The sequence below is a fragment of the Centroberyx affinis genome, unplaced genomic scaffold, assembly GCF_046629955.1.
Source record: "Centroberyx affinis isolate AG114_WGS23_722 - 3 ecotype Tasmania unplaced genomic scaffold, CSIRO-AGI_Caff_v1 ptg004499l_1, whole genome shotgun sequence".
NCBI classification, from domain to species: domain Eukaryota; kingdom Metazoa; phylum Chordata; class Actinopteri; order Beryciformes; family Berycidae; genus Centroberyx; species Centroberyx affinis.
In genome coordinates this window covers 57501-79720 of record NW_027282148.1, presented here as the reverse complement: position 1 = coordinate 79720, position 22220 = coordinate 57501, and the positions used below count along the sequence as shown (strand labels likewise).

Here is a 22220-nt window from a genome sequence, read left to right as displayed (position 1 = left end):
AAAGACAGGTGTAAAAACAAGCATTTTGCATTTTCCATTGTCTATGTCAATAGCTGTTTTTTACATAATGATTAATCGATTAATTGGTCATTAACGTGACTGACAATCAATTAAGGAAATTTCTTAAAATTTGCATCCCTAGTTGTCAGTGTTTCCTATGCTCCCAGATGAGGAATGCCACCCTATGGATCCCTCTCCAGGCTCTGCAATGTTTCAAGCCTGTCCATTAACCTCCACTGATAAGACCCTGTTCTGCGTTGTTACAGGATGACACATGCAGGCCTCTAGACCCCGAGAGAAGGGTGTGTGAGTGCAGTGCATGTGTGTATAAAACATATTTAGGCTAATCGCCACACTGGTACCTCCAGGCACAATGGTTGGAAAGGAGGGGAGGAGGGAGAGAAGGGTAAGCCAAAATGGGGAAGAATAATGCAGCATCCTGTTTGCTATTTTTACATAACTTCCTGTCACAACCCTAAGAATTTGAGAAAAAATATTGCAGAACATTGACGTGTGTGTGTGTGAGTGTGAGTGTCTGTGTGTACGTGCACGCATAAGCAAGTTGCAACAAAAGCAGAAGTAAAATTCAACAGTGACAAAATGAAGCTATGAATAAGAAGAGATGGCTTCATATAGTCCAAACAGCCAGGAGTTCAGTATAGTTTGAATGCAAACGTCATATTTGGCTAGAACAACTTGCCTTCTCCCTCAAGGCCAGATAAACACTGCTGAAAAAAACCAGCCATTGCCAGATTTGGCAAAGGCAGCAGTTTATTTTTAAGCCAAAGACCTGAGAGCAACTAAAACAAGTGAAACAGCATTGTCTGGACTAGCCTATTTATTCATTTAACTGAACAGACTTTACCCCCAGAGACGGTCTTTAACAAACATCTGAGCAGGTGAAACTGACTTAAAGGAATGCGGCCCTCTCCTTGTTGCTTGTGCAGTAATAAGTGGTAAATATTCATTAGCTCAGAGCACCATATGCACACATGGGCACTTGTTCAAAGTATATCAAACACTGAGGCATGCACTGTTGTTTACCCTACAACCACGCTCCATCACATTCTACAACACACGCATGGCAGCATGCACACACATGCATGCACACACCCAAGAAGATGCAATTTGGTGTACACACAACACACAAGTGTTCTTCTGCAGCTCCCTCCTAGCCAGGCTCCCAAAACACTCTCTTCAGCACCTATAACTTATCCAGAACATTGCAGCCCACTTCATCTTCTACCTCCCCAAATTCTCCCATGTCACCCCCTTCCTACACTCCCTCCACTGGCTGCCTGTGGCTGTTGGTATCAAATTCAAAACCATGGTGCCGTGTACGAGACTGTTATGGGAGTAGTGCCCCCATAACTCAAACCCATAGTTTAGCCCCACACTCTGCCACTACCGGCCGCTTCATTCTTCGTTCCCTGTGGTCACCACTCCACCCATACTTAACTCTTTTACTCCTAATCTTGGCTCAGAACTCATCTCTTCAGCACATCACACTCTCCCCAGAGAATCATGCCCCCTCTTATTCTGCTGTTGCAGTCATTGTAAGTTTCTCTGCGCAGCTAAATGCCTAAAATGTAAACCAAGATTTTGGGTCTAGGTCCTGGCCCCAAGCTGACCAACCCTCTTATTATTAGAAGACAAGGGGATAGAGAAAAGGAGGAATGAGGGCAAAACGGATATATTTTTTTAAAAATGAACCTAAAGTGAGAATGCAAAAGACACGTCTGAATGAAGCAAGCACCCAGGTGGAGGTGAGATTCCACTCTAACTATGGTATTTCAGCGCTGTAGTGACTCTGCATTCCTCTGTGTGCCTGCCCTGACAAATAGGCCAGCAGCACTTTTATTACACAACTCAGCTCTCATATCCAGTCAGAACAGGCTTCAGAGCAAACCACACACAGTCTTCAGCTGAGCCACCAGCCGCTCCTTTTCTACCTATGGCACAAACAGGACAGAGAGACCACTAAATACGTTAATCATTATACTCACCTATGGTAGATTATTACTACAAGTGTCATTGTTTGATTTAATTACTGGTGTCTGAATAGGATATTACTTGAGGCTGGAGGACAACTGCTGTAAGGCAGGTATTTTGTTACACAAAATCCATTCTAATTAATCTCAAGAGCAAGGTGTCTTGGCAAGTTTACCTATCCTGAATCATCTTCATTTAGTGAACAATTTAACCGTGATTTTAGATTTAAGTCCTCCGTACCCACACAGCATGTATCACACTGCCTATATCTTATTATAATCTCTGACTGTCCAACCACTCATGCCCATGCTCTGTCTTTCTTAATCCACAGTGGAATCTCCTAATCTGCATCTCTCTCATTTCTGGCTTGCCTTCCCAAGATTCTTTCACTCTATTCCTCTCTTCCCACTCTTTCATTTGCTTTCTGCCACACTCTCTTTCTCTTCCCCTCTCACTTTGTCCCTCTCTCTGCCTCCCCCAGACCCCACTCTTTGATTCTCTGGCTAACTCGCTCTCCCTTGCTCAGCCCCACTCTCTGAAATCCTCCCATTCACTCTGAGCCAAGAGGCCCATGCCACTAGCAGTCCATTAACCACTCCAGTTTCACACTGGCACTCAGTCAGGCTCCTCTCCAGCTCACAGTATGCTCTTCTTCCCCTGAGATGGAGAGAACGGGAGACAGTGTGTGTGTGTGTGAGAGAGAGAGAGACAGAGAGAGAGAGAGAGAGAGAGAGAGAGAGAGAGAGAGAGAGAGAGAGAGAGAGAGAGAGAGAGAGAGTGAGCGTGTGTGAGAGAGAGAGGGGGAGAGAGAGAGAGACAGAGACAGAGAGAGAGAGAGAGAGAGAGACACACAGAGAGAGACATGTAGGGAAAGAGGGTGAATGATACCTACTCTACACAAAAGCACAAAGATTAAAGTGGAAGCATTAAGTTAGTGATCTAGTTGACACAGACTATGTGACTGGAGAGTAAAATGCTGACCGGTTAAAAATGTGGCGTTATCTTGAAATAAGCATTTGCTCAAGTGGTTCCCCCAGGAAGTAGGTGCACTAGTGCACACAGGGACATGAAGGCACAAGATTTTTTGCTTGAAGGCAGGTGCACTTATCTGTGCTGCTGATCAAGCCTTTAATGATAAAGAGCTCCATGCCCAGCTGCGCTTAACACTTATGCCCAGTGGTGCCCAGTTAGCCACCCATCCCACCTACACACACACACACACACAAACAATTCAGTCCAGTTGTCCCATTATTTCATGGAGAGTTTCAGTTGCTCTTGCAACTAAAATGCTGATTGTGTTGGAGATGGTAAAAAAAAAATCAAGTCTTAAAGACAATACTGTGAGGAGCTGCTCACTGGAAAGTGACTTGATTGAAAGTTGCTGTCCGTTTCAGGACGGCACAGCGGAATGCACTGGAGTCAACCATATTCCCCAGTCAGCACTAGTCTTTATCACCCTGTGAGCATTCAGCAAACCTTTCACCTAAAAAACAGATAACCTCTCATACTCAACAAGATGTACCAGAGCCAGAATCTGTGATCTACAATTCACCTTGTATCCCAAACAACTGTCCAAGGCAGTGATCCCTGGCTAATCCGCGCCGCGCCTGCCTGCTGGTTTCAGCCAGCCTGTTTATGTCAACAGGGTACATGGATGCTGATCCCCGCTGTCTCTGTGGGCCTGAAGAACACAGATAGCGCTTCAGGGGGTACGGCTAAAATGACCCGCGTTTGCCTTCAAACGAGGCTACATGGATCACACTCTACTACAAAGGCTGCTGAGGGGGCAATGAATCATGTAAAGCATTCCTGTGGGACATAAGTACAGGTTACACACGCGCGCACACAGTGGGAGAACATTACACTGTGAGTAACTGTGGGGTAGGCCAGTGGTAGAGACATCATTACAGGGGTTGACGTAATATCTAACTGAATCAGACAGTGGCATTATTTCGTCTACATATAAAAAAAGGATCATCCCATCTTATTGACCCCCCCCCCCCCCCCCCCCAAAAAAAAGATAGATGCATACGGGAGAATTTTAATAATTTTTAATGAACTGCAAGTGCCTCTAGAACCAGGATGGTGACTGCTACAAATCCCAGAGGACACATTGGAGAGAGGTTCACACAGGGGTAATGTTGGGTTGGAATGCCAAAAACCAAGCAGACTGGAGATAGAGAACACACACACACACAGACACAGACACACACAGAGATGACTGATACTGACACCAAGCTTGCCGTGTCATCATTACTGAGATGTCTGAAAATGGCAGATAGTGAACAAAGATGACGTCATAGATCAAGAACAGCAGACATGATTTCATCATAAAGGACCCTTAACCTCTCTCTGAACTCTGACCTTGGCTGTGTGTGAGTGAATGCCTCTGAGTCCGTGTGTGTGTGTGTTGCATAATAACACGCTAGGAATGGGTTCAGATTGCATAGTTAGCAGTGTACTGAAGTCAAGGGCGTATCATATACTCCCATCACATATTAGCTGCACAAACACAGACGTGCGCTCACACTTTCATGCAGACAAGCAAACACACTCAAAAACTCACTCACACATGGAGTGTTATCTTGTGCAGATATTTACAGAACTGGTTTCTGTCTCTGACTCATGTTTGCTTATAGCCCCACCTTGAACTGCATGAACATTATTTTATGTTATGTCGGAATTCACCATTTACCACATTTCTTCCATCTCTCACTTTCTATCTCTCTGACAGGTCTATATGAAGCTGTGCAATGTGTTCACAGGCCAGTAAACCACAACAGCTGAATTCCTAACAGCGTGGACAGCATTACATGGTGAAAACACTACTCATGACTGACTCTGTGTGTGTGTGTGTTCCACATACTAGTGCAGACTGTTTGCACAAATGTGGCAGTTCCTGTCATCAACACCATGCCTTTGACAAAGACAAACTATGGCCACCTATCCCTTCTGCTCGGCAAACATGTGCCGGGTTCATGGCCAGGTGATATTCAACTAAAAAAACTCTCAATCATCAAACCCAAACTGATTAACCAAACTGTTAATGTAGGAATGTGTTTAAGATCATTCCTGCCAGCAGGGTGCTAAACATCTTGCAGAGTGTACATGGGTGCTTGGAACATTTGTCACTGAATGGGACCTTCAATGAAGGACTCAGAAGGACTCTGAAAAGTATGTGTGTGTGTGTGTGTGTGTGTGTGTGTGTGTGTGTGTGTGTGTGTGTGTGTGTGTGTGTGCGCGCGGTGGGTTTGCTGCACTCAGTGGCCAGGTGTGTCTTGAGCCCCTCTATGGTTACCGTTTGTCTGTGTGTACAATATCAGTTTTCAACTGTTGCTAGACCTGACCAAGGGGTTAAGTTACGCAACCTCATTTGCCTTGGCTGATGACACACATCCCTACGGATGACTCCTAGTGCTCTCCTCCCATTCAGACACCATGCTGGATCACAAGTTAACACTGTGGGTGGACAACACATGATGTCACCATAACTAACTCAGTACTGGAAAATTCTATGGACAAATCTCATGCCTGTAGCATAGACAGTACATTTATTCATTATAACAATTAAAATGAAAATCATCCAATTTTATCTAGTAAATAAAATACATGCAACCCTCTCTATAAGTAAGCAAGGAATACTGTCTTGACTTGATAGAGTGGAGACAACTGTTATGAAAAGCTTATGATTTGACAAGTGATAAGCTGTCTGTAAGTTAACTTGTCAGGGCTGCAACACTTCAAAGTTGGAAAGCCAGCTACTTCCTCAAATGTTCACAAAACAGGTAACCTGAAACCGTGATTGCTGCAGGGAAACATTTCAAGCTTAATTGACAGCTGGTGTATGGCTTTACGGGGCGAAAGTGATTATAGGTATGGTGGCACTTTTTTGCTTTGTAGCTTCACTTGAAACGTGGGAGAAACGAGCTGTAACCAGTAGTGGAGAAAATGATGTTGGGCGCACCACTTGTTGAGCTCAAGTACCCAAACAGATTATAAACTAGAGATGCTCACAACAGCAACTTGAACTTGAGGGATACTCACAAATTTCTTTTTCCCATCTCCATCCTCATAGTTCTTCTTTGCTTTCTTGTCCTTCTTGGGGACAGCAGCCGAGGCAGAATTCCCCGAGTATGGATCCATTATTATGATTCAACCAGTTTCCTTGAACTGAGTGTCAAAACAAACCCGTGTGACGGTAACTTCCCTATACTAAAACTCAAAACAAAAGGCAAAAAGTTTCCTCTGAAGTTGCTTCTCAGTAACGAAAAAACGAATGGCTAGTTCCCTTGGGGCCTAGGCTAGTGCCTTGGCTAGCCACAATTAGCACAGTGTGGCTAATGATTTGGTAGGTAGCCAACTACACCGAACGAGCCCCTCGCTAAGCCGTCTGCCTGTATTACTAATGGAGGGAAATTCAAAGCAGAGCCCCAAACCCGCGGAGGGAAAAGTAGCAAAACAACCTGTTGCGACTTTCTACTACAGACAAGGACGAAACTCCGCCAGTATTCACATATAACACAAACCGAATAGTAACAATGTGAGTCTGTAAAGTCCCACAAACTACATGAACTGACTCGCTGCGGTAGTAACCGGCTAACGTTAGCTTTAGCTAGCCTAGCTAGTCTGCTATGTAAACTCGCCGTGGAAAAACTCCGTTCTCCCTACTTCCACGAGTTGTTTCGGTGACTGGAACACGGGTGACGTGTTGGTGTCACTGGTAACTTGGTTCGACGGTAATTCCCAAATTAGTTTCCATGACTGCTACAAGTTCAGTTAACTTTTTCCCCCGAAATGACAGACAGCGGAGCAGCAACCACGTCCTCGACAGTAGATGAGTCTTCCTGTTCTGACAGGTCTGTCGGAGCGGTGGGGGAGGGGCCTGCGCTCTGGAGCTACACCTGAGAGGGTTTGACTGACAGCTTGGCCAACCTGACTGACCAGGGCTGTGGCTTGTGGTCAGGGGTCCCCAGCAAAATTAGGACTAGTTTAATTACTAGCTCTATAATTACAAACCCTATAATTTAATTCTTTATAAATAATCCAAATGCCACAATGTGTAATGAGATTTATCTTATCATAGGTTTCCCCTGTCCCCATGTAGGCCTACAATGTACACAGGGTGTGATACAACAATCCCTTAGGTCATAATTTAGGATGAGCATCCATACAGAAGCCAAATTCAGATGTCAAAAGAAAAATGTACTAACTCTCATCCCTCAACCCTCACCCTAATCTAAACGTGACAGGGTTGAGTGTGTGGGATGATGCTCAGGGATCTAAGGCTGCACACAGGCTCATAAGGGGTCAACCGGTCAGCGATATAACTAGAGGCCAAACATATCCATGCTTTAAACGTGATCAGTAAAGTCAATTCTGAAACTAACAGGCAGGTATATATGCAGGTATAATGAATATGATGCAATTTTCTTGGCATTTAAAGTATACCCGCCCATCTAAACCAGCGTAAGTACCACTGTAATGAGAAGTCAGGGTCAGAAAAGGCTACAGCCTCTCCCCTCAGATGCTGCACCATATCTCCAACTGCCACGACACCACTGTGTGACTCATTGTGTGATTGTAAACAATAATATCATATGAAATAATGAGACAGCTAGCCTAGATACTGCACATCTCATCTCACATATCATAAAATGAAAATAGGCAAGAACAGCTATTGGGACTGAGAGAGATTTTGGCTGTAGTGTGCAAGTGGCACAATGAGCATGAATAGATGTAGGTCAGCATATTAGTGCCCCTACTTTCCTGACCTGAACCAACATTATCAGTGATGCCACTATTCCTTCCAAAGAGAGTCTCCAGTTTTGTGCAGCAAATCCTCACGTTTAAATGATCCTAAATAAACTGAATAATCAAAAACCCACTCCTGCATTTCAAAGGTGATATGTTTGATCCTTTGTGTAGCTTAACTACCGTATCATTTGCTACTCGAACTGTCTGAACAGAAAATCAGCCTTAGGGCGCCACCAAGTGGTCAAAATGTAAACGGCAGGCGCCATAGGGTGCTGTTTGATGAGGGGTCAGCGGAGTTAACGTTATCAAAGCAGTGCGTAATGGGGAGTAATTGGGCTATTCTCGACATTGTTCTCTAAAATTACTTCTTTGCAATCTGATAAGGTTGCTATTGGCACTGGGTGAGGGTGTTCTGTAGGCCTATTGGAGAGGTAGGTGAGAGAAGAACATCAAAACTATACAATCAGATAAGCAAATGAATGAATCAAGTTGGAGGTCTTGCATCGTCCTGAATGTGCTGACTAAACCGATCCAATTCTTAACGCGCTGTCTTCCAAATAACACCGTTTAAGTAGTCGGTAATTAGCAGTCCCACGCTCCAGGCAGTGTCGGTCCCCTGTCCCCCTCTCTGCAATGTCCCACTTCAGTGCTCCTCAGATTCTCCAAATATTTTACGCACCGCAGAGTACAATAATCACAGTGTTTACCTCATCTCAGTGGAATTCCACATCTTAGATGAATCATATTCACCCCTCCTGTTTGTAGACATTCATTCAGTGAAGCCTGCACGGGCAATTTGGTTTCGAGGTATGGTGTCCAATACTTGAAATGCAATATTATTTCTTTCTCTCTCTCTCTCTCTCTCTCTCTCTCTCTCTCGCTCTCTCTCTCGCTCTCTCTCTCTCTCTCTCGCACACACACACACACACACACACACACACACACACACACACACACACACACACACACACACACACAAACAGGATTACGGAGATAGGCGCATCTATCTGTTTTGGTATGTGAGAGATGTTTGGGAACAACAAGATTGGAGAGGATTTACGCATCACCGGCGGCACTGAAACGACAAGCAGTTTGGTTTATCGCGCACGACACGCCATATACTCCATCCTCAAGTCTTCAATCTACCGGAAATTACCGTTTTAAATTGTAGAGGAGAGGTTAATTAAAAGTGAAAGTGCACGATAAGCTGGCAGCCCTTTGGCACTCGTAAAAACGCCTCTGCCAATGGACGTATTAGATGATAAACGGTTGGCCCTCCTCCCCATCATCAGTAGCATCATCATTCACAAACAGGTCTACTGTTATCGGGACGAAAAGACTTACAGTTGAAAGTGGATTTGAGTATCTTTATGTGAAGATGTAAGCCTACAGCCCGTCATTTAATCATTGGTTTACAATGGACAAGAGAATGGAAACGGCATGTGTTGGCTGCATCATTGCACAATACAAGACAGTTCAGCTACAGTCATACAAAATATTTTATATACAACCAGCTAACATACATAAAGCCTGTAGCCTTTGTATGGTGATGATGGTCATTTTCCAAGGCAGGACCAAGTGCGGCTTGTCAGGGCCACGGCAAACTGTTCCTATAGGTTACTGGGATTAGAAACACTGTTGCGGCAGGTCAAATCTTTAAGCAACAAGATGGATTAATAAATTCACAGAAATGTTAGTGGGGAGTACATTGAGAAGTATAAACAGGTGGTTCCTAAAGTGCGGCGCGCGGACCACAAGGGGTCCTTGGAGGGGTTCTATGGGGTCCCCAGCAAGATGAGGGTTTGTTTAATTTAACCATTATTTCATTCATTAGAAATTAGCACTATAAGAATGATTCATCTGATCAGTTTCACAATCTCCACTGTTATCTTCCCACATTCATCTCAAATAAAAACCTCTAACAAATGGGGGTTCATGGTCTTAAATACTTGGGTGGATCCTTAAAGTGAAAAAGTTTGGGACAACGAGGCCCTGACTAGCCATGTTAAGTCTTGCCATGGAATCTAGGCTATTTAGTCCAAACGATGGGTCCATGAAGACTCATCAAGGCAGCAACTCCATGTGTCCAAAAACGTGCAGCAGCAATTCAACGGGGGACAGCGTAACGCCCCACCAAAGTCCCACCACATCCTGAAAGACTCGGTCCCGGAGCGCCCTCCTGCCCCTGCTCGGGGGTCTTTACTTGTAGGAGGTCCGGGCCTCTCTCAGCGACCTGTCGTAGGGCATGGAGGCGAAGAAAGAGTTCCGCAGCTGGCAGTTGATGAAGAACACAATGAGCAGCACCAGCAGGAAGAGCACCAGGCACATGACTATGTAGGTGGCCAGGTCCGGCTTGTGGAGCTCGCCCTCCCGGAGCCCCCCTCCCCCCCGCCCCGTGGTGGGTCTGAGCAGGGCGGCCACGCTCACCGAGCCGCCGTGGGAGGCATTCAGGGAGGCGGGGGCGTGCGTGGAGGACTGGGCCATGAGCACCAGGTCGAAGTCCGGGGCGTCGGTGGAGTTGAGGAGGATCTGCCTCAGCATGGTGCCCCGCGGGCTCACCGGCTGCGTTGGACGGCTGGAGGGATGAAAAGACGTGGAGAAGGTTACGAACTGACTCGGTTTGTCTGGGCATAAGCTCTCTGAACGACCCTGACGAAGAAGAACTAGTAGCTTAATCCTGTATTACACATTTAGAAATATTATAGGAATATTATAGACCGACGACAAGGTCACTTATAAACTCACTATCGAATACCACAGATAGTCTGTATGTCCATAGTGATGCCATAGACAAAAGAGTCTATAAAAGACACACTTTAAGTTCCTATAAGAATATCATGAGATATAGCCTAGTGATTTTCGTTAAGGGAATCCCACTTGGCGAGAAAACGTTGAAAACAATCGATTAAAAGCACAATGACGCACAGGTTTTAAGGTGAGGACATACTTTGTTGTGCGCTGCGGAAGAGTTCCGCAGGTGAACTGGAAAAGACGGAATCCCGGCTCCGCATTCCTCACTCTCCCCGGCTCTGTCCACTCCAGCCCCGGCGAGGACGCACTGTGGAAAGGCGGAGGGTCGGTGCCTTCAAATCGGCTGCGCCCACAGTCCATATGTCGCCGGGTGGGATATTAACACGTCAGTATCCACCCCCCACCCCCCCACACACGTTAAACCGAATTGGCCAAATCCATGTTTGAATGCAGCTCAATGTCCCGATGAAAGAAAACAGAAGCAAATTCCACTTGTTGACGTTCAAATCCAGATTGGCCTATAGCGCACGAGGTTAAGCACAAACGGCGTTACACTGTTGCGGTATCCAAAAGACTGTTGGGCTCTGGCAGAGGTGATGAAGTTTAACGGCAACCGACGGTGCGCACACATGTCCTTCTGTGCGTCGCGGTGCGCAGTAACAAGTGATCGCCTTTGCCGGTGCGTTACAGGGCGCAAAAGATGGGCACGTCTGATCACCCGGTTTCTCACCCCCGTCCTTGTTCTTATATCCAGTGATGGTCGACAGTGAGCCCACCCCCGGCGAGAGCCCTTACGGGAATATCGATCCGTTATGCCGAAGATGAGAGAAGAAGAAAAGGAGGGATTAATGGAGGAAAACACATACAAAAACACCAGCGCTCCGGGTGGCAAAGAGCTTTCCAACCTCGCCTTGGGATGTCTGTGCGCGGGCGCGTGTGTGTGTGGGTGTGTGTGTGAGAGAGAGTGAGGGAGAGGGAGAGTGGCAGAGGAGAAGAGGGGAAGGAGAGGGCGCTGGAGGGACGTCACCGGACAGGGATGTGTTAAAGAGAAAGTCAAGCTCGTCATGCAATGTGACGAATCTCTCTCTCTCTCTCTCTCTCTCTCTCTCTCTCTCTCTCTCGCTCTCTCTCTCTGTCTAGCTTTGTTTCCAAAGTGATCCTACTTCATTTGAGTGAAAGTGAGTAAGAACCTTTCCTGGGCCAGTGGGGAATGTCTCACATTGGGGTGATTAGAGAACAGGCGGTGTGAGTGTGAGTGTGTGTGGTGTGTGTCTGTGTGTGTGTGGAAAGGGGGTAACTAAATTGAAGAGAAGGTCCACCATGTAGCCTATTATAGTGGCTGATTCATTGGATATCAGAACCCCGACCCCTCTCCTCCCTCTCTCTCTCTCTCTCTCTCTCTCTCTCTCTCTCTCTCCCTCTCTCTCTCTCACTCTTCCTCTTTCTCTCTCTTGGTTTTATTTTATTTTATTGTAGGTAAGCCTATTTCAATAGGCGCAACACTGAAGATGAAGATTGAGAGGATGGAGGCTTTTGCACCAGACAAGTACCAGCATATAAAGGGCCAGACCTTAAAAGCTCTGCCCATCTGTTTCATATTCATCTGCACCTGTTCTGTCACAACAGGATGGCTGGCAGGCAGCACCGAGCAAGGACAGAGGGACACACACACACACACACACACACACACACACACATATATGCCATGGCAGAAATACTGTAAAAAAAACCCAACCCAAATTGGAAAGTGACTTTGATGCCACACACATACACAGACTCAAAGAGAAGTTTCAGGTAAAATAGTCTACAAAGAGCACTAGTGTCCCAGTGTCCCATATCAACTTTGTATTCAACATTAAAGATGATTACAGTGGGGCAGAGTTTGGTGGGATGTGCATGTCGCATGGGAAATCTAAATACAGCCCAAAGCTTTGTTTACATACATGGCGGGACAGCAGTAATTGTGACGGCTAAGGAGATTACCGCTTAATATTGCTTTTTGGACGTCACACTCGTTCCCTACTTTGCTACCGGCTCGCTACTATCCTCATCCCCATCATACATTCACATGCACCCACACACACGGGGCGAAAGGCAGACACATCCAAAAACACACACACACAAAGGAAATCTGTCCCACTTTGTATTGCCCCCACTGTCCCGGTACATGTGTGTATACCTTCCAGTGGAAAGCGGCCTTGCCATATTTGAGAAATTCCACTGTGAGGTTGGTAATTATAGACCTGCCACACCCTGGACATCAGCTGACCTGAGTTGGTTAAACACAGAAAGAGAGAGAGAGAGAGAGAGAGAGAGAAGAGAGGGAGAGAGAGAATAGGACGTGATATAGAATGACATATATGTTCATTGATGTCTTGCCCTGTGGCTAATTGTGTGCGTTATCAGGCTGAGCTCATTAGCTGTAACCCATGACAATGGAATTTTGATTAGGAATGGTGTATTGTAATTCCCCACCACTATAGACTTCATTAGGGGCCTCGGCTAATCCGACCCCCCTCTTCCCCTCTTTCAAGTGTTGTCTCAAACAAAATAACGCTCTCGCTTTTTCCGCTTGTCTTTGTTCACACTATCTCTCTCTGTCACACACACACAGACACACACACACACACACACCTACACACACACACACACACACACACACACACACACACACACACAGACACCCACCATAGAATGTACTGTGCTGTCTATTTCTCACTCTTTCACCTTTCACCCTCTTCTCTAAGTCTTCTCCCCCTCTCTAATTCTCTCACATCATTCTTACATTTCTCTTTTGTGTGCTCTACTTCTCTCACTCAGATTACATGTTTTCCTTCACTCTTCTCTCTCTCTCTCTCTATTTTTTTTCTTAATCCATTTAATCCATACAAAGGGGAAAGAAAGACAGCTCAGCCATGAAGCAGGAGGGCTCAAAGTTGAGATAAATAAGAAAACTACAAGTTTTTGGACCTCTTTTTCGGAGTTTGATAATGTTGTCTTGGGGACAGAGAGAGAGAGAGAGAGAGAGACACACACACACACACACACACAGAAAAAGAGAGAGAGAAGTGCTTAGCAGAAGCTTAATGTTCACACTGATGAGACATAACCAAAGCAAGCGGTGGGCCATGCAAGTCAACAGGGATTATGTATGTGTACACACACCAACCACACCACTCTATCACTTCTCACATACACACACTCACACCGACATACACACAGGAACACACACTGTCAGACTGGAGAATTGGGTCTGCTCATGGGTTGTTACTTTATTTTTCTTATTTTTCATTTTTTTTCCAGGAGGGATAGGACCAACACTCGGAAAATCCTCCCTCAGAGCCTTCTACCAATGTTGCACATCATTAAGTTTCAGTCCCTTCAAATTAAGTTCAAGTTTTGTCAAGTAAGAGTGTAAGAAACATGTGCTGAACAAAAGCTGTGGTAATCTGCACTCAGAGCAGAGCTTTCCTCAAACAATATTGCTAATACCGCTGATACAAAATTGCCTGTGAATACTGAGGTTTTTTTTTTGGTTTGAACGTCTGCTTCATGAAACAGTAATATTGTTTTGTTGCTTTCCTCAGCATGAGCTGTATCTACAGTGCAGTGGAGTCATTCCCCACACAGGCAGGAGTCCAGCAGCCACCCTAATACCCTCCACACTCTCTCTGTCTCTCTCTCTGCCTCTCAGCTGAAAGGTAACAGCAAACAGCATTGGCAGAAGCATCAGAAACGCAAATCATCGATATTTCTAAACAACAAACCCCATCTCCTATTGTGCACAGTTTTGCACCTTGACAGCGAAATATCTGGATTGCTCCCTCCCCATGTCACGCAAATACACACACACACCCAAGTCCTTATCCTAAACTGGCCCCTAAAAGAAAGGAGGAAACAATAAAAGGTCTTCCCTTTACAAGATTTTCCTCATCTATACAAGAACACACACTCACATTCTTCCTCTCCCCCTTTCTCTTGTGTGAATATATGAACAGTCAAGTGCCACCTCTCTCCTCTCTCCCTCGCTCCCCAAATCCATGCATTTCTTTTTCTTTCTTTCCCTCTCTCTTCTGATCTCTCTCTCTCTCTCTCTCTCTCTCTCTCTCTCTCTCTCTCTCTCTCTCTCTCTCTCACTCTCTCTCCCCGTCTCTCTCTCTCCCTCCCTGCTGTGTTGTGTACACAAAAGCCTGAGGGCAGGGGTTCTAATTCCCTGGTGGGCCACGCCGTCAGTATAATGGAGTGTCCCCGCTGGCTGCCAGAACACACACACACACACACACACACACACACACACACACACCACCTGATGACACTCACTGATATCCCCTGACTGACTCTTAGCACGACGGGACTCAAAACACACTGCAGACACTGAGAAGGAGAAGAGGGAGAGAGAGAGAGAGAGAGAGAGCGAGAGAGAGAGAAGAGTCACGCATGTAAGCACACATACACACACACACACCATACAGTCATACACACACAAACATACACACACAAACACAAAGGGAGAGTACACATCTAGTCACGCAAGTAAATACCCACACACACACACACACACAAATAAATATACAGAGAGAGAGAGAGAGAGAGAGAGAAAACACATCAAGTCACATACGTAAACGCAAACAAACCACACACAGTCCTACATACACACACACACACACACACACACACACACACACACAATACGATCGTTAATAGCTACAGAAGCAGCTAGGATTCCTTTATCTGTTGTGTCAATACAATTCCATTTTCTGTCTAACTGAGTTCCAACAAGAATCTTAAACAAACAAAAAGTGTGACACGCAAATGTCTCCTCTCTCATTTTCCATAATTGTCTTCATTTTCCTCTAACCATCCCCTCTTTAACCTCCGTGGAAAAATCAGCTGGCAAAATAGGATTTCTCCCTGCCAGTGCATCAAACGCCCTCGTTGGCAGAAATCAGACGCTCTACAATTAGTCACTTGATTATCTTGCCAGAACACCAAACGCTGTTTCTCTCATCTCGGGCGAAAATAAAAGGAGAGGCAATCACTTTCTCTTGCAGTCAAAATGACAAATGGATCCTTGAAATGGGTATAGACGCTGTCACCTATCTTACAAAAAACAACCTTTCTCTTGACATCCCCTAGAAATTAGTGCTTCACATAATAGAGGAACAAAAAAACAATAGCTTAGTGGCAGATAGAAAGCTGTGGTTGTTATGGAGCAGACATGTAGCTTCTACATCACATCAAAACAAAATGAATTATTTCTGTGTTGTTTTGTTTTGTCTGATATCCGAGTTAGGATCAGCTGCAACACACACTCACACACACACACACACACACACACCACCACAACTACCAACATGAATAAGAAAAACACATTTCACATACACTTCAGAATATGTAGATGACGTTTATATGAAATATATTTTAAGTGGCCAAAATATATTTTGGATGTATTTGCATACATGGATATACTTGCAGATATACTGTATGTTGTAAACAACAGCAACATATGAAAATGAAAAAAAAATGTATTTCCAATATAATTCAAATGAATATCATCAAACATGCACAAACCATTTATTTTTGCCAGTTTGTGTATATTTTGCTCTCCACACATATTCTGAAGCATATGTGAATTTATTGTTTTTGCAGTATGGGACCAAACACACACCCTGTTTAACCTTGTGTGTAGTGTAGGCTCAGATCTCGAGTGGCTTCTCAGCTCCAAAGCAGACAAAGCAGATTCAGCCGGTGCGGGCCGCCACAGTGTTTCAAAGTGTGATCGGGGGGCCGGTGAACAAAGAGCGAGGGAGGAGCGGAGGAGCGGAGGAGCGGAGGAGCAGAGCCTCAGCCAACATCCCCCCCCGCTTCCCCTTTATTTAGTCTGCATTTTAAAATGTGAATAATTTCAGGGAGGTTGTGCTGGAGATCAGTGAGGAAGGGATGGAGGAAGGGAGGGATTGCCCCAGGTGAATGGGTTCTTGGCGTGTGTGTGTGTGTGTGAGTGTGTGTGTGTGTGTGTGTGTGTGTGGGTGGGGGGGGGTTGTCGGCGGCGTGTCCCCGCTCCAGTGAGCCATGCGACAGAGGCCCGTCCCGGACCGGAGCCAAGGTGTTAGCATGCAGGGCTCTGCCTCTCTCTAAAAAACACACCAACAAATGGATAGAAAGAGAGAGAGAGGGAGGAGGGAGGGAGGAAAGGATGGGGAGTGGAGTGGAGGAGGAGGAGGAGAGGGGAGGGCGACCAAACAGATCAAGAGGCAAATAACAAGCCGGTGTCCCTATAACTCAGAGTCCCTGCAGTTGATCCTGACACATGAGTGTGTGTGTGTGTGTGTGTGCATGTGTGTGTGTTCAAAGGGAAGAGGTGAGATCTTTGTTTTGCTGCCTTGCTGGTAGGCTGGGTCAGGCAGAGAGAGAGAGAGAGAGAGGGAGAGAGAGAGAGAGAGAGAGAGAGAGAGAGAGAGAGAGAGAGAGAGAGAGAGCCAGACAGAGACAGAAACAAACAGGGAGAAGCTGACAGAGGAGGAAAGAGATAAAGACAGAGATAGACAGAGCAACAGACAGGGGAGATAAAGAAAGAGACAGAGAAACAAACAGAGAAAATAAGAGGGTATGTGTGTGTGAGAGAGTGAGGGAGAGAGAGAGAGAGAGAGAGAGGGTGAAGAAAAAAAGAACAAAACACAAGCCAGAACAAAAGGAAAGAAAGGTAAGGTGAGTCAGAAGATGAATGGTGTTGTAACTGCTATGGCTAGTCCATAAAAGGGAAACTATGTTGTAGGTACATAAATATGCTGAGGGGAAATGTTGCTGTATATTACGAGCAGCAGCACTGGGACTGTTATAAATATACGCATTACTTCCTCTCTGTCTATGTCTCACTCTCTCTCTCCTTCACACACACACACACACACACACACAGTGAATGGGAGAATGCCTGTACCACTTATTCCATTATTCACAGCAGTGAATGAAAAGAGAGAGGAATAGAGAGATTCAAAACTGAAGATGACAATGACAACACTGAAGATGATGATGGCGATAATGGCGATGATCAAGACGCTGCTGAATTTGAGGATGATGATGATGATGAACAACAACGACAAGTGTTATGACGGTGATGGTAACACTGTCGATGGCTGCAATGACGCAAACGATGAGGATGAAGATGTGAAAAAGCATTCGGCCCGCTGATGGATTTACTGCATTTTTACACCATGGGTACACTTTAGAGACGGTTTATCCTTTTCTAAAGTGTTCTCTATCCTTTGTGTTTTCACATGTGGTGAAGGGAGGAGGATAATTTAGTTTGTCTTTGAAACCCCAGGAGCTGAAATCAAATGCCGTTCATAAGTGACAGATGGATTCCACACCGGGAGAATTCTAGAGCAGAGTAAACCCCACACTCTAAATTCCAGTGAGATGTATTGAAGGAGTACGAAGAAGTGTTGACAGCTTCATTCTGATGGTAAGGGCCAAAGTTGATTTGATTTATAGTGGGCAGAGCCAGCCCAAATGAGGCCTGATTATTCACCAAAGGAAGCCGCGGGTCAAAGATTGCATGCTTGATTACCTTGCAAGCATCAAACTACCTAAGATTTTGTCTCTCTGACTCCCTTTATAAACTACTTCAATCCAGGAAAGCATTGGAAATTCAGAAAATCAGACACGGGCGGGTGAGAAGTTTTTCACGGCACCGTACATGACGATAACATCCGTCACGATAAAGACAGTGCTGATGCTGATGAGTCCCATGAGATGTGCTCACACCTTACACATATATCTGTGTGTGTGTGTGTGCATGTACGTGCGCTCATACCCACGTATATATATATATATATATATTCTCATTTCTCAGTTGTGCCAGCTTACGCGCCTCAAGGGCCAGAGCTGAAACGCCCCGGAGTGTTCGTGAGTGACTTGTCATATCAATCCTTCCATCCATCCTGAACCCGTGCTCTCCGGCTTTGAGGAATTGGGTAAATGCTACACGGGGCCTTTTCCTCTTGATAGCCCCCCCCCTCCCCCCCCCGCCCCCCTATAGCCCCTTCATCCACCACTCCATCAGCTCACTGACTGCTCCAGAAATGAGATATTGGCGTTTCACCGATGAGGGCAATTCATAAAATGCGTCAGGGTTACGGCTTTACGATGCTTCCAGGCTGTCACTTCAGAGTCGTATGAGGTGCGGGGCGGGAGGACCAGGTTAAATGATGTTGTTATGATTGTAATAAGGGCTGTGCCTTTAGAGATATACGGCTGTGATGGTAATAAGGTGGCGGCTTCATGCTGTAGGATTGTCCTTTGGCTTGTTTTAAGAGGGCTATCTTGGTGAGGGGGTTTTGATGTGATGAGATACTGAGATGAGAGACTCAGGTGGATTAAGGGGGGTGATTGATGGCGTGGATGGGGGGGTTTGTCTGTGCGTGAGTGTGCGTAGAAATGTGTGTGTGAGAGAGAGAATGTGTGTGAGTAGTGTTCAAGTGTGTGTGTGTGTGTGTGAGAGAGAGAGAAATAGTCAGAGAGAGCCTCCCTCTATGTGTTTTTACACATCTATTAATATGTAAGCGTCAGTGTCTCTTTGTGTGTGTGTGTGTGTGTGTATGAGTAAGTCAGTATTCACTGTGTAAATGCGAGTGTGTATGAAAGAGAGTGTGATGTGTGTGTGGGTGTTTGTGTGTGTGTGTGTGTGAGAGAGAGAGAAATAAACTGGCAGAGAGGGTGCTTGAGCCCACCTACGAGTGTGTTCAAGCATCTGTTAATATGCGAGTAAGTGTAAGCTTCTGTTTGTGTGTGTATATGAGCAAATAAGCATTTATTAAAAAATATGTGTGAGTGTGTGTGTGTGTGTGTGTGTGTGTGCTGCTAAGTTTGTCTCCTGGGGGGCTTCCAGGCAGTAGGTAGTAGGTGCGTTGGAGGGGGAGTTCTAATCTCTCCTCCAAATCCCTGGAATCCCTGTCTTTCAGAGGCAGGAGGTCACATTGCTCACTGCTTTGCCAGGGGGAGAGATAGAGAAAGAGAAAGACAGATGGAGCGAGGGGAGATGGATGGAGAGACAGGGAGGAGGAAGAGGAAGAAGAGGAGGAAGAGGAGGGAGGGAGGGCTGGAGACACTTCCTTGCCTTGGGCCTCTGGGACAAATTACACCAGAGAGGGGATGTCAGTTATACTGTGTTGCTCTAAGACACACACACGCACACACACACACACACACACACACACACACACACACACACACACACACACAGCCTGCAAAGTCCTATACATAACAACACAGGCATACATCTGCTCAGTCTCACACAGAAAACACACACACGCAGAGTGTACACACACACATACCTGCATATAACAGCTGCACACTCACACTCCATTCACCTGGAGATTAAAACACACACACACACACACACACACATAGACACCTAAACACACACACACGCACACATTCACAGACTGTTATTGAGCAATGCCCTCAAGGCTAAAACTAATATCAAAAGTCTGAGGGAGAGCACTGAAGGAAATCAGATAATAGAATTTCCTGTGAACTTCCAAAAGCACATCTCCCTTGGACTGGCTTTGTTGCTATGGAGATCGACCAGTTGCGGTCTCGGCTGCCGTTTCTCTCAGTGTGTGTATTTGTGTGTGCGCTGTATAGTATCTCTCTGCTCGAATCAAGTCTTTGTTTTTTTTTTTGAGGCAATGTTTTGGCATTTCTGCTTTACTGGCCTGCATATATAGCACAGTGGACAGTGATGGGGACTGGAGAGAGGAAGAGCGGGGGAGACAGAAAAGGAGGATGTGACGAAGGTCATAAATCAGACTCAACTCACAATGTGATGAGTACACAATGTACTTTCGTCCACTGCACATCTGAGTGTAACCAAGCCTACAATTGTGGAGTTTTCCCTGCATGTTCAAAGCTGAACAATGCAAGATTTTATAAAAAATCTTCTTGAATCATTAAGCAGGGCTGCAATAGAGAAGAGCGTCCCATCCCCTCTGACTGAGATGGCATGGATTCGTCCGATTTGCCCAAATGAAATTCCAATGATGGGTCACTGTCGGGAAATGTTCTCCACACACAGTGACAAATCGAAACTGAGGTGAAAAATGCAAAACTTTCTCCTAAACAGCAGTGAGCGAGTGAATGTTCAGTCCAGAGAAAGCTGGACTCTGCTTACCATATTCTTCACCACCTCCATCCCCACCAGCCACTATGAAGAAGACATTTAAGTCCAGGGAGTGCAGTTTACTGACATCACACTACATGATTTCTGGGTATTGAAGTGCGCAAAATTCAAAGTTAGCTCTCGCTGTCATTCATGTGAAGCTGCCTGGTGCAGCTTTAAAACACAATGTGATGTGATAAGCACATGCTTGTTTGTCTGACATAATTAAAAGAGTGACGGCAGTAAAATTGACAGAGCAGTTGCGACCAGAGTAGCCGCTGATGTGCCAAGTTATCACATAGAGCTTTAACACTAAATTTCAACTTTCAAAATGTTCCTCCATGACTTTTCCTAGACCTGCTTTCTGTACAAACCAGTGTTGTTCGAACTTCATAATCACACAGGGAAATAGAGGTTATAAACCCCTACCGAATCCATTAGCCTTTCTAGTGATAAGACTAGGAGACAACCATGTAAGGTAAAAGTTCTAGTCCCCACTTTAAACAGTTTAATAGGGCTTTTTGGCCCTTGTGCAATGGCAAGACTAGACAATAAAAGGGAGTCTTTCAGCCGTACTGACAGCCTGAAACAATGCAGAGTCCTCAGTGGGAGCAGTGAATGAATGGTATGGAGGAGCCGGGGTCTAGTAAACATCGGGACCCATATGTTGGAACAGAGTGTTTACACTGCTGCTGCAGAGGGCAGCTCTCAGGATGTCGCCGACGCGCCAAGTGTGCGGGGTCACACAACTCACACAGGTGCACGACTCAGCTCACACAGACACACACACACACACACACACACACACACACTTACAGGAAAGTCAAGTCCAATTTTCTGAGGGGTTGTTTAGGTTTTAATCCGCTATTGAGGGTTGCTAGGTGACTATTCATTGGTTAATTGAGTGAACTGGACCGATGATTAATAATTGTGCTTGTGTGTGTGTGTGTGTGTGCAGACATGCAAACACTGTACTATGTATGTGTGTTACTGTACTCTGTGTGTGTGTGTGTTTGTTATTGAGAATGTACATTTTGTGCAGGTCCCATCGCTGCTCAAATGTTTGTTTCACGAGCATTTGTTCTGTGTGTGTGTGTGTGTGTGTGTGTGTGTGTGTGTGTGTGTGTGTGTGCATGCCGGTGCCCTTGCCAGTGCATACAGAGTGAAGCTGCAGCCAGATGTTTGGTTTCGCTCCAGTGCCTGTCATTGACTGAAGGCTACCAACAGGGACAAACACGTTATATTCAGACTGTTTCATTATGTTTTATCAACCCCCACCTACCAACACACACACACACACAAAGCACACCACTGATCGACCAGCCAGTTTAGAGCTTACTCTGTTTAATTCAAGGATCAAAAATATGACAATATACAAGATTTATCTTTAATCAATATTTCTTGCGTACAAGTTAAAAATACAGTATCTCGGGTAATTGCGACTGTTTCTAGTTGTGAAAATCATCTGTGGCTGTGACAAAACGTTCGCTGGGAGAGTCTTTTCGGTTATTAGACTGGTGCTGTACACAGGAAATAGTCGCTCGCTCTTCCACACATACAAACA

The 22220-nt window shown here is 45.5% G+C and overlaps 2 protein-coding genes across 3 annotated transcripts in view; both read right to left on the bottom strand.

Moving 5' to 3' along the window:
• The window catches only part of LOC139665235 (protein diaphanous homolog 1-like), a 36017-nt gene extending 29192 nt beyond the window's left edge, over nucleotides 1-6825 (bottom strand). For both annotated transcript variants that reach the window (XM_071544229.1, XM_071544230.1), the window contains exon 1: nucleotides 6037-6825. In XM_071544229.1, coding sequence (XP_071400330.1) covers nucleotides 6037-6135 — 99 coding nt within the window. In that variant the 5' untranslated portion in view covers nucleotides 6136-6825. The remainder of the gene's footprint in view (nucleotides 1-6036) is intronic.
• Nucleotides 6826-9124: 2299 nt separating this feature from the next.
• On the bottom strand, nucleotides 9125-11397 carry LOC139665234 (small integral membrane protein 32). Its single transcript, XM_071544228.1, has 2 exons — nucleotides 10694-11397; nucleotides 9125-10321 (listed from the first exon to the last, which is right to left on the bottom strand). The coding sequence occupies exons 1-2, from the start codon at nucleotides 10855-10857 to the stop codon at nucleotides 9946-9948; spliced, it is 540 nt and encodes a 179-aa protein (XP_071400329.1). The 5' UTR covers nucleotides 10858-11397; the 3' UTR covers nucleotides 9125-9945.
• Nucleotides 11398-22220: the final 10823 nt, after the last annotated feature.